The sequence below is a fragment of the Dipteris shenzhenensis genome, chromosome 5, assembly GCF_047967505.1.
Source record: "Dipteris shenzhenensis isolate YYH24624 ecotype China chromosome 5, Dip_SZ_1.0, whole genome shotgun sequence".
Classification (NCBI taxonomy): Eukaryota; Viridiplantae; Streptophyta; class Polypodiopsida; order Gleicheniales; family Dipteridaceae; genus Dipteris; species Dipteris shenzhenensis.
The window spans coordinates 50955985-50969255 of NC_141600.1; the positions used below are offsets into that span (position 1 = coordinate 50955985).

Consider the following 13271-nt stretch of genomic DNA (forward strand, 5'->3'; position numbering starts at 1 on the left):
GGCATTTCACAGCAGAAGCATGCAAACATAAACCATTTCTCACCAGAGCAAATAGCATTCACAGAAGCTAGACCAATAGGGCCATTTTGAGAGAAACAAACAGCTAGAAGGATTGAACTGTTCTAGAAGACCACAGAGAAGGATTGAACTGTTCTTGAAATGTGTCTTTAGGATTCAGGAAATGCACACAAATAAATTACACACACCAGGACATCATGTAGTAATCACTCACCTGTTTTTGGCTTTTTCTTGAGATAAGAGTGGGCAGACTCTCGGTTATGCATGCAGTTAGAGAGAGACCACATTTTAACTATCAAAACAATCCAATTCAATACTTCCAAAAAATGCAACTTGTAATTTAGAAATTTACAGTGAGATTACATTCTAGCCATCTTCAACTACCACCATCATGCCTTTTCTTCACAAAGGTCACAGCATAATGAGTATGTATGACAAAGGAAAGAGCAAGCAGAGTTGAGACACAGCACCAAAGTGCATGGATCGCATTGATTTCAGGAGCAGTGGATGAAAAGCAACCCTCAAAGAGGGCCTATGCAGTGTGCTACCATCCATCCAGTAAAAAATACAGCACCTGAACAACCATGAGATGTCAACTTTAAGAGGCTACCGCCAAGTCATCTGTTTGAAGCCAGATCTGAAAGGATCAAAGCCACCTTCTGGTTCTTTTCTCTTTAAGGACCCGCCTGATGATCCCGCTTGTTGAAAAGAAAGCTGGCTAAGTGCAGGCATCTGTCTTGCACTTAGCCCCTCTTCCCTAGCATCTATGTCAACAGCATCTGGACCAGCATTCAAATCAAGACTGGGCCTTGACCAAGAAGCATCAGTCTCAGCTACTGGAACCTCTGTAATAAGGTAAGGCCTTCCATAACCTGCACTCACAAGCTGTGATGGAGCAGTTGGAAATGGAGGTGAGCTTGTAGAGGTAACATAGGGTGCAGAGCTCACATTGTATGAAGCAGAAGGAAATGGGTAACTTGACCCAAAAGGGAATCCTGCATATGGGAAACCAGCTGGCATGGTTGTCGTAGAATATGAAACAACTGGAGAAGAGGACATCATTGCACCAGCTCGATATAGATCCCCATTGAAAGGACCAAGATTATGGCTCATGGAGATAATAGATTTTGCATTTGGAGCAGCTATAACAGGGTAAGATTCAGTCCTGCTTGCCGAAAAAGCTGGCATTACCATGGTATGCAAAGGGTTTGCAGCAGGATACCAAGATGCCACATTTACAAATTCAGGATTCGATCTCAGCCCAGAAAGGACTGGAAGTGCCGAATTCTCAAGGTTTTTTCCATTACTGTGTTGCACAGGAGGCTCTTCCCCCATCGATTCTTCAAGACCAGGTCCATCATTCAAATCAAAGTCTCGCATTGAGCGTGTGGCTGCGAGTGAAACATTAACAGTGTTTTGCATCGATCCATCTGCACCTCTTGAATCTGACATCAATGGAACCAAGCTCTCCTCACTCTCATCAACCCTATTCAAATCCAGTTCTGGCCTTCCTGCTACAGAGGTACTGTTTACAGGTACTCCAGAACTAGAACCCTCGTTCATAGAACCTACAGGTAGCTCGCAACCTGGTCCAAGTGACGTTAGAGGATTCTGTGAAATCATACCTGCGTCTTCCATCACCCGCTCATCTGCCACATTCAAGTCTATATCCAGAATCCAAGCTCGTTTCCCGCTTTGCCCAGAGCCTTCAGCTGCCATTCCTGTACCAGCTGTATCAAAATGTGATTGAAGTGTTTCAGCTGTGCGGCGAGGTTCTGCGGGTCGAAAAGCACTCGTGGCAGCTGAACCTTTCCAACGTAGTTCTCCTTTACTTCTTGAAAGATTAGATGGGGGGATGAAAGCACCTTTTGTGGCAGCTACAATAGCAATGGGCGCTGCTAAAGAGTTTGGCTGTGCTGGTGGACCTGATGATGAATCAGGAACAATTACCGATGGATTCAATGAAGGAACGGCTGACAGCGTGGCATCATCATGGAGAATCTCATCAGCAACAAAACCTTGATTTAAATCGAATACTGGTCTCCCAGAAGTTTCACTGCTTCCACCATTAGATTCTGAAGCCAATCCAGCTTCTTGATCTAGCACAGGTACTTCAGTTGCTTGTACATTGCAGACAACAGTATCAACTGATTCGTCTTGCCCTGCAACCGGAAGAGACAGGCTAGCTTCTTCTACAATCGCAACTTCCTTCACTTCTTTGATATCATCAACCACAGAACCAAGTGCAAACTCAGCAGCTGGTCTCAACTTTTCTGGGCTGGAATGAGAGCGTGAAACCTGATCCACTTCTTCTCCTTCCCTGGATGGTGGAATTCTGTCAATTTCCAGCTCTTCCCTTTTCTCTGTCACAGTCTCTTGACTGTCATTGGACTGAACTGTTGCATCTGTGTGGCACCCATCTCCATCATGGTCTTTTACCCTTGCTTCAGCCTCACCCATAGAGACCTCAATTTTTTTGGGAGAGTTTGAGGTGACCTCTTGTGGCTCAGGCTTGCCATATTGCTCCAGTTCTTGCTCAACTTCCTTTGCAACCTGCCGGGCTACTTCAAGAGCATCTTCCTCATAATACCCCAAGCCTGTGTCTCCATCCTTTGTAGCCTGTCCAATTGCAGATATTCTCATCGAAGCGCTTGGACTACTGGTGGACCCTTTTTTTGAATCTGCCAAACCTTCCTCCACCAAGCAAACAACATCCGATCCAGATGTCGAACCTATCTGATTTTCTCCAGTCAACGAGCTACCATTACAGACATCACTTGACAATCTTGAGATATTACCCTTTTCCTCAAGGATAGTTTCTCTTCTGACCATCTTGGCTCTACTACATCCATCTTGGCTGCAAGAAATTGCTTCAGTTCCCTCTGCTACAGCGAGAGTCATGTCCTTTGGAACACAACTATCAGTACAAGCCAAGATGGAATCATTGGCACCATCTCTAACCCTTTCTTCTGGACTCTGTTCTTCTGTTGAGACTCCAGGCTGACCTTCAGAATGGTCTGCAGAACCCCTCTCTTGAACAATCAAAGACCCAGGATCCACCTTTTCACTTGTACCCCCTGAATCCATGAGGCTTTTTGTACTCTGCTTTGCCAATGCATCGTTCTTCTGTTTTTCATCTACACATTCAGAAAAGATGCATTTTAGAGCACGTTATTTTGACTTTCTCCTCGTAATTCAAGCCCAGACAATTGTGCAATCTCTCGGGTACAGAGAAGAAAAGCAGTAGGAAAAAGATAGGAGCCTTACCATTTTCATGTGATACAACAGCTTCATGTGATGCAACAAGACCACCTTCGAGAAACTCTGACTCATGCAAATGCCTTGCCTTTTTAACAGAATCTTTAGGGCCATTCTGTGCACAAGAAGCTTGCTCTTCTCCAGTGATCCCACTGAAGCTCTTTTCAGTTTCAGACCCTTCACAAGCAGCAACACTTGCCAGAAGATCTATGCCACCCTCAGTAGCATCAAGCCCATGTGTTTCTGGGCTCGTGTCACTAGAACTTGGTGCAGCTACAGAAGCAGATATTCCCTTTTTCACACCCCCAACCTGTGCACCATCAGGCAGACCTTTACTAGCATAGAGGTTACTGTAATTGAAACACAATGCAGCTTCCTTAGGCCTGTGTTCCGCATCAGAGGATTTGCAATCTGCATCATCAGCTGTAGCAATGCAAGATCTTTCTTTCTCCTCTACACAGGCAACTCCAGACTTCCCCCCATTGCCATTGCAATTGCCACTTTTTGTATCTCCACTGGTGGCTGGAGAATGGACAGCTGGCGCAGTAGAGAACGATTTGCTCTTTCCATCAACTGAATCAAGCCTTTCTGATGAGCCTGGTGATGAGCCTCTACTGGCTGGTGCTCCTCCATCGACCAAGGAAGCCCCACTAGCACTACGGGCAGGACTTTGTCCTGGATTTGGAAGCCTAACTATGATCCTTTGATTGTTTGAATGTTCAGCTCGAACACTCTCAGCTGTTCCCTTCTCCATCAGAGCTGGATTTGCCACTTTTTCATTCCCTAAACCCTTGTTCCATACAGAATGCTTCCCACTAACTGATTCTTTCTGGGATCCTGTTGAACTAGCTGTCGGATGACCTTTCCCAGATTGACTGTGGCTGCGCAGTATTGCAGTGGTTTTGGTACCAGTTGAAACTGCAGACGAGGTCTTAACCTCTTCCTTCCATGATCCAGTCCCTTTACCTGATCCACTACACCATGACTGACTGTTGTTTTGTGATTGACTAGAGCTACTGCTTCTCTCTTCTTTAACAGTAGTTAGTAAAGCCTCACTAGTCCCACTAGTATGTGACTTGACAGGATTATCTTTGAAAATGGTGCTTGTAGACAATCCCGAATGTTCCTTAGATCCACTTATAGTGACCACATTACCCTTCACATCTCCAGGACAAGATCCATTCATAATCAGCTTAACCCCTGCTGAGCCCTTAACACTTCCTCCTTCAGTTACAGACCGCACTTTTGTCCCATGTGTCTCTGTAGAAGGTTGTATAGATGAACAAGCTGTTGCAGCATTTGAACCAGACTTTGACTCATCCGATGACTTCATCTCTGCCTCCACCCGTTTTTTCCAAATCTCTACAAGCTTCCTAGCTTTCTTTTGAATTTCCAGATTCTTGTGCCCGCGTAGAAGGTTCACAGACTTCCCTACTTTATATTTTTGCAATGCATCTAAGTCAACTGGCAGCTTCTCGAGTGCTCGAAGCAGAGTCAATAGAAGCTCCTCAAGTCCTTTGTCACCTTCCTTAGGACTCCCACCATCTCCAACCTTCCCTTTGTGGGCCTCTTGCAACCATTCCTGCAGTACAGGTAGCCCTCCACGCTGGACAAAGCGTGTGAGACAGTCCTCGCTATCTGTTGCTGCAATCATTCTTGCAAGTGAGGTCCGCCGAGAGGCTGGATCGCCTGGTTTTTTCAAACTGTCATTCCGCTCCTGAAACATTACCTGTACAAGTTGATCTACACCTGGCATATTCGCAATTCCTCCATCCCTATCAGTGATATTCGTAATCTCCTCAAACTTCACACTGCATTCTCGCTTGCAGTGTCCCGAGTCATAATCCTCCAGCTTCATTGATCTCTCTCGTTTGCAGGAATCCATACTTTGATCTGTCCTCTCCCTCTTCTTACCCTTGCCTTGACCAGGAAAACCTGCATTCACAGTGTCAGCTTTCTGTGATGAAGTGGGTCCGCTCAAAGCTCTTTGTGAGGACACTCCTGTTTGAACAACTGTCTGCATCTCGAGCTTGGTTCTGTCCAACAATTGGTCTACTTCCTCCTGGCGTTCCTATGTAAAAAACCCAATACAACACAAAAGCAAGAGAGTCAAAACATAAAGATGACTGTAGAAATGTTCGTTTAAAATCATCTCAAGGAAAATAGCTGCACTCGAGAGGCACACCCAGACTTGTTCGATGCCATTCTATGGAAGAAAACTATTGTGCTGTCAGATCTCCAAGAAACAACAGGAGGAGGGTGTTTTGTAAGAAAAATGGAGGAGATGTCCTGATCACAAGCAGCATGCATTTTTGGAATATCATGGATTTGATGCAAGTTCCCATCACAAATACCAAAATTGTCAAAGAGAAATTATTGATCAAGGCCAAGAGGACAGCTTTAAAACACATGAAATGGTAAAAGACCAAGAAATACAAGCACAACAGCAAAAACATGTAAAGCTGAATAACGAGGCAAAAATCTACTGGCAAATTAAATGTGGAAAAATGCAAGGGCCCATATAAATGAAGACGAGTTGAAACTTAAAATTCAAAATCAGCACATTTTGAGCACCAATGCCAAAGGCAAGCAAGAAAAAATTCAGATCACAGGTCAGGGGGGCAATGCTAACTAAGTGCAAAAATGATTTCAGAGTAGGCCTAGAATTGCAGCATGCTAGATTACTTTTCGAACTAAAAAGCCTGTCACTAAAGCGGACATCATAAAGTCTTTAAAATTATCAGCTGTATTAGATGCACCTTGCACATCAGAATTTCAACTGTTTGGAAAGACAAAAACAATCTACTGAAAAAATTCAACGGGTGCACTGATCACAAAAAGATACATTTTCAGCTTATTCCTGCTGGAAATTTCTAAAGCAATATGTCAATTGACAGAAATACAACTACTGTGACAAGAGCACCCACCAAGTGTGTTGAATGAAGGAGGCAGGAAGGAGTAAAAGCTCCACTTTATTCAAAATCCATGTTTTCACAAAAAACAAAAACCATGTGCAACCCAATGCAGTGCAACTCTGATTTTGCTTTAAAAACTAGCCTGTAAAAAAGATGGCACTCACTTACAGCAGATACACAGCAAGTTAAAAAATCATGGGAACCCGACCATACATCTCACTACTAGCCCAAATACACAAGCCCAATCTGATAACTGGCACAGAGGGGGGCAGTTGAGAAATAGTGGCCAGCCTTGGAAAGTGGACACTGGAGAGGAAAGAGAGCCCAGCAAAGGAGAGACAGATGAGGGGGGGGAGCCCAGCGAAGGCGAGACGTTGAGGAAAGGCAGCCTGGAGAAGGGAAAGACAGAAGAGTGGATATCTGAGCAGAGGAGACAGAGGCAGAGACAGTTGCAGGGGGAGAGAGAGAGAGAGAGAGAGAGAGGCGCTGCATATCGTTTTCTACCCTTCCCCCATTAATGCTCACCGCTTCAGTCAATCAAATTCAACCCCTTTTCTTTACACCCATCTCCTCTCTCCGAGACTATGAGCTTCTTTGGACACTTTGGGGACAATGCCAGCTTGGCACACGCTAATAATTTATACCATTGCAAGGTGCAGCCTTCATTAAGGAGAGACCCATGCCACTCTAACGCTGACAACTCCAAGCACCAGGTAAAACATTACAGCTCGTGCTACTTTCCCAACAGACTACAACTGCAAGGACTTTGGGACTAGTGCTAACCCCCATTAACTCAGCATAATTTTCCCTTCATTATACATGCTTCGATACCAGTACCCAAGTTATCTGCAACACACACTGCTACTCATAAAGTGAAACATGACAGGTAATAAAAATCCCCACACCATCTGCACATAGCTCATGACATTTTCCAGGTTTAAGGCCGCCATTTAAAGACCTTCCTCATTCCATAGAATGGCCACAAGGAAGAAGCTTACAGAGTAGCTTTATGCATTAAATTGTAAGAAAACTCACATCTGTGTAGTCTTGATCCGTAAGCCAGTACAAGCACTTGTTTGCAATATCGTAAACTCGCCTACAAACAAATGAAGACACTCGAGAAGGCAGCTCAACACCCTTTCGGAGAAACGCCACCTTGCATGGATGAAGCAATGATGCCGCAGATATTTCATCCTTGTGAAAAGAATAAAAGACCTCGTTTGGTGCTGCCTCCAGAGAAACACCTTTCCCCAATTTGATATCACCTGGCCGATAAAGCCAATTAACTCCAAGCTTCAGGTTCCCTTCTTTCTCTGTAGTAAGCTTTCTAATTATTCCAATGAATGGAGGGGCATCTCCAGCTTGAAAGAGAGCACAATCCCCAACACCAATTTTACGGCCAGCCTGTTACATCATTCCAATTGACACAACAAATTAGCCAGGCAGTATGCTGCTGCACGAAGAATCCTGAAAGTTCATCCACACAGGTCTGCAAATGCTTTAAACAATAGATTTCAAACTTAAGTGTGACTTCCAGGTGCTGCCTTTGCTTGGGTTCTATGTTGACTTTGGCAGGATGAACCCAGCTGATATTCTTGTATATGGTAAAAGTTGGTTTGATTGAAGAACCAACCAGAGGAGGGGACTGACAGAATTCAAAATGAAGCTTCTACTTCCTGAGGTACGATTATCAAAAGTAAATACCTTCAGCTTTATCACATCCACCTGAACGTACAAAGACAACTACTTGAAATTCCGTAAAAAAGGAGAGGGAAAGAGATAGGAAGAAGGAAGTGCAGGGAGAATAAGACTACTTATACATAGAAGCCACTGGAGTTCCAAAACATAGTAGAAGCTTCTAAATTACGGTTTTAAAAGATAGTAGAATCTTCTAAAATATAGATACAAAGAAGCATCTCACCCTGAAACATATATCTAGATGAATCCAGGAACATGTCTAAACTCATCCTCTGAAAACACAACACAGTGTGCATGTTCAATCTCACGACAGTCCTGAAACGTTCCTAGAATCACAGAACATAACGTTTAGGAAAATCTCCAGGAAAGTGAGAGATTTCAAACACACAACGTAGCTCTTCACAAACAAGCACAAGATTAGAAACTATAAAAAGCCAGTGTATAAAACAAAACCTTGAAAACAAGATACGCTGTAAAAATCAGGAGCATGAATCAGAGGCAGATCGTAGAAGGAAAACGTTTTGCAAGTTTGAACAAAACAACAGACAGAAGTTATGATTCATGCTCCAACGTTCTTCATCCAAAAATTAACTGGGAGCGATGAAAGAGTGAGCAAAAAAATTACTCAGGAAAATAAAATGATCCGTCCCCAAAAAAAACAACCAAATACAAAAAGGGAAACATTGCAGCCCTGTAAAAGCCTGACATACAATACGCCATTAAACGAGACGCACATGCCTCGAGAAGGAACTCTTGCAAAACAAACAGGTCTGTAACTTCTCTTTTCTTTCAATACACGATACTTAACCCGTTTCGTTGAATACCGTATATATGCGACAAGCAGGCCTGTAACTTCTATCGGTACTCCAAGAATTAATCATTTGCGTAGAAAACCGTGCTTCTAAAAGAACAGACTCCTGCAAATCTGAAAATGTGAAATTACATGCGAGGACCTCTTCAGGCCAGCCCTCTTGCCCACACCTATCATGATGCTCAAAGAATACCTTAGTAGTATACCGATCGTGGATCGACTCAGCCCATGCGGTCATGTTTCTTGCAAGAAACTATTTTGGGTGGCACTCTATCTAAAAATTGGCAGCCATATCCTATCCTGACCCCTCAAATCTGCTCTCATGATAAACTGTGCTGGTGTGAACGAAAAATGAGAGATCGCACATCAAAATGCCAAAAAAGAAAGCGCCGCATAGAGCTTATGTTCTACATAATCGAGACTACTGCAACCGGAATTACAATGTCAGTCAAAAGCGCCCCAAATTTGGAATTCCGTGGGAGCTAAACAGAGGTGGAAACCAACGCTCTGTCCTCCCACTTCTGAAACGAAAAGAGCCGGAAGCCAAACTACTCAAGACTCAACCACAAAGAATTTCAAAAATAGATCACCACCTTAGAGAAAGACTCGACGCTAGCAGAATCAGCAACTGTGCCGTGAACAGGGCGCTGCGAAGGCCCAGGCCACATGTGCCACTGTTGCTGCCTCTTCTCGCAATGTTGCCCATGCATATCATTCCCCAGCAGACAGCTCTCTACGTATTTCCCCCATCTTCACCTCCTCGGCCAACCTGTAGGGTGTGTTCCCCTCCAACCATCAAGATCCGCTGCTGCGTTTCAGCCTCAAAATCCGAGCCACCATTTAAGCACCAAGCCGGTGGACGCGATATTCCCAATCTTTACATTCGCACAGCCGCCTCTTGAGTGTGAGAGCGGCCACTGAAATCGGCGATGAGGTGTGGAAGCCGAAGCCAGGACGGGAACCTGTTAGTCGCCAGGAAAGACGGAGCTTGTGACTACAGTCTTAACATATTTGTACATCTCCTTCGCAAAAGCCTGCCTGCATAGGCATCCTTCGAGCTCAAATACGAGAGCCACGACAACCACGAAGATTTGTCTTCACAGAACTGGACGAATCCGGCGGGGGAGGGTTCGATCTGTTGCGGGAGCCAGAAAGATGTACGGAAGGCAGAAAGACAGACAGGCTGCCCGAAATGTAATCAATCGGGGAGATAATTCACAGGGATAGAGGAAGCCGTGCACGTTTCTTCCTGGAGAGAAGACGATGACGGAGGCGCAGAGATGTGTAACGCCAAGCAGCTCCTGCGGGGTGAGCAACGAAAGGGAGATTGAGAAGCCTGACAGAGGAGATCGGAGGGGGCACAGTGTAGCGAGGCGAGTCTACGTCCGAGAGAGCAGCCGGTCAGCACCATCGAAGGAAAGCACCGTCCTGCACCGAATCACAAACGGAGGAAAGCCGAGGAGCGCATAGGAGCAAAATGAGCCACAAGGGGAGGAAGGGCAGGAGGTTGTTCGAAGGAAGGTGGCAAAAGCGGGCGATGGGGGGATCCTAGGAAAGCTCGGGAGAATTGGAGGGGATTTGAGGAGAAGAGGTGGATTGGGAAGGGAAGAGGGAGGATCTGGGGAGGAGAAAGGGGGGGAGGGGAAAGGGAAGAAGAGAAGGGAAGGTCAAGACGCCATAGCCGAAGCTTGCGAGGTTGCTTTGTTAAGAAGCAGAGACCCAAAACTCAGAACAAAATACAAAATGCTCAACTTTGCGGGTCTGTTGGTAGGGATGACTCTACGACTGTCTTACCTTCCCCTCTTCCGTCTCTTAGTGCTCTTCCGTCTCTTAGTCCACTTTCCCCCTCCAAACGCCACCTGGCCTTTTCTGCCTCCCGGCTTTGGGACGTTTTATCCTCCTCTCGCTCTCTCTCTCTCTCTCTCTCTCTCTCTCTCTCTCTCTCTCTCTCTCTCCACTTTTTCTCACCATCTCAAGTCGGTAGCCCTACGGCAGACCGACAGGGTACCCAACAACAATCCAACGAGTCCACGCATAGCCCACATCGAACCATCATGCCATCTGACGTTCAATAGACAGTCCCATGATTGAATGAATGCATCGTTGCGCATCTGGATGTCTTCGTTGGAGACTCCAGTATTGGTGCCCGCGCCACATGACCTCCGGCAAAGATCGAGAGGGATCTCGCATAGCCCAAGTCGGACCAGCGTGCGATCGGACGTTCAGTAGTAGCTAGTCCCATTATTGGATGAATCGTTGGGCATCTGGATGTCTTCGTTGGAGACTCCCAGCGCACTTGGAGGTCAGAAGTATTGGTGCCTGCCCACGTGAGAAAAGGGGGGTGGTTACATACCAAGTAAACACAAGACTACAAAAAAGAGCTAAACTCAAAAGTACACAAAGGGGAGATGTGGTCCTATTAGCAAGCAAAATCGTCAAATCCCTTTGTTAGCGTGACCTTCAAAATGGGTGGGGGTTCTTGGCTGCCCAAACTTATGGACGCTCCCCGAAATGCACTACAACTCATCAAACACCAAATGACAACCATGCCTAACCATGCCCCTGCTGCCCTAACTTGGGTGCTTGGTATATAGTTCACAAGTTTCTGTAAACACTCCCATGAAAGCCTCTTATGTAAATTGTGACAATTCACCTTCTAAGTTTGAGCACATTCATGACCTTGAAGTAGTACATGTGACAGTAAGCATGAACAAAAGTAAGCACTACCAAAATTTCTCTCATGAGCACACTGCACCACCGAACCCTTCGTAGAGCTAGCGCACACAAGGCCAAAAGAGTGCAGCTAGCTACTATCCATACATGTTCGGATGATTAAAAAGTTTTCTTACAAATGTGCGCTTGGAGTGCAACTAACAGTGTTCCACGTTTATTTCTTAAGATGTTAGTTTGAGCAACAAAGTGCAACTAGAAAGCATGCCGACCAACTAATGAAAAAGGGTCCACGTTAGCTATTTTGTGGCATAATTGTCTGTATTGAAGCTCAAGCAGCCTTTAATGCAACTTCAATACGCATTTTTTAACTCTCTCTGCCCATGCTCCAAATGGTTTGTCCATATTGGTTCTTAGTTACTAAGATTCAAAGACCATTGTTCTTAACACTTATACATGTTTAAGCCGTATGTGAACATACACTATGGTAACTTGGTGTACTTGGTTTAAGCTTGTGTCTGGCATTGAGACCCAACATGCATTCAAGATCCCATATAACTTTGGCTTTAACACACCTTTCATACAAACATCTAGTTGATTTTCAAAGCACACCTTATGTTTCACTCACTTATCCATAGACCAACCACATTGATTAGCTACAATCCAGGCTTAACATCCTCTACAGGCTTTTGGTGGTAATCCCCACATACAACAGACATGATATTGATGCAACACCACATGTTTTGCCCCGGATGGTGGTCTCAGAAGACCATTATGAAATGTGTGCTTATGGCAACATGTAGCTTGATTCCACAATGGTGCTGTTTACTTGGGCCAATCATCATTTCCCATGAACGTGATATCACCTATGCTCAAAGTTTAGCAAACTCTGTTGATGCTACCCATCTTGATATGCAACCCCATGGAATGAGCATACACCACGTTTGTATAGATGATGGAATAGATGACTATGATAATGTCATCACCCTTGATAAGAGACAAGTATATACACCAAGGCAAGGATGTGAATAAATTCCAACATGTTCAGTCAAGAGGCAGGGGATATTCCCCCTCATCCTCATTACGAGAGGGAGTCAAGTGCCCATCATAGATTAATGATTCACACGAGATTTCACGTGCCTATGCTACTCGGGTTGGAGCGTAAGCCAGTTGTACTTCTTACTATTGGACTCTTACTATTGTACTTCTTGCTATTGGACTCTGCTGTCTCGAGTGCGGTACTAAACCACTTCGCCCAGTTGCAACAAGGTAATATGCTTCCGATGCCAATAAAAGCTGACCCATCCAATAGTATTCAACATCCAAAAAACTACTAGATAAAATAATCCTAGGTCAAGATGTAATATCAATAGTCAAAGTTGGATATGATATATCCCAAGGCATGTTGGGTTTTTTTTTCACACTTTTACTCAAGCCTTCACATTATTTTTCATGTACAATGTTCATTGTGGTGCCTCACATAAAGGATTAGATTGTTCATTGTGGTGTCTCACGTTATTTTACTTAGGCTTCACATTATTTTTCATGTATAATGTTCATTGTGATCCCTTACATAAAAAATTAGACTTCGAATTCAATACTTATGCATTATTCAAACATTGATGTTAATTCGACTTAACCTAGCCTATGGTTTCTAGTTAACACTAGTGTAAGCAAATGCCATCCGTGGCTCACCCTCCTACTTGCAATGAAGGCATCCACCAAGTTGTGTTTTTATGTGAGATGTAGGTAATGTCCAACTAGTTTATTTCCTTGGGTAGAATATTCCAAAATATGAAACTTCTAGTAGGCTAGGAGTTAAAGTCCACACAAGCACTGTCAAAGTCTCTATAGCATTATTAGTGGTTTTTTAGAGTCATTATAAGCGTGCCATCATTGTT

General features: G+C 44.4%; 1 protein-coding gene across 1 annotated transcript; it reads right to left on the reverse strand.

Annotated features, from left to right (window-relative positions):
* Nucleotides 1-257: 257 nt before the first annotated feature.
* On the reverse strand, nucleotides 258-10474 carry LOC147902157 (uncharacterized). Its single transcript, XM_087374710.1, has 4 exons — nucleotides 9294-10474; nucleotides 7227-7595; nucleotides 3286-5347; nucleotides 258-3155 (listed from the first exon to the last, which is right to left on the reverse strand). The coding sequence occupies exons 1-4, from the start codon at nucleotides 9408-9410 to the stop codon at nucleotides 625-627; spliced, it is 5079 nt and encodes a 1692-aa protein (XP_087230836.1). The 5' UTR covers nucleotides 9411-10474; the 3' UTR covers nucleotides 258-624.
* Nucleotides 10475-13271: the final 2797 nt, after the last annotated feature.

Excerpts from the sequence above, each read along its gene's own strand:
- LOC147902157 (XM_087374710.1), bottom strand. The coding sequence starts at position 9,410 with ATGCATGGGCAACATTGCGAGAAGAGGCAGCAACAGTGGCACATGTGG. Across the intron at positions 7,596-9,293 it reads GCGTCGAGTCTTTCTCTAAG|GCTGGCCGTAAAATTGGTGT; the intron begins GTGGTGATCTAT and ends ATGATGTAACAG. Across the intron at positions 3,156-3,285 it reads TGTTGTATCACATGAAAATG|ATGAAAAACAGAAGAACGAT; the intron begins GTAAGGCTCCTA and ends CTGAATGTGTAG.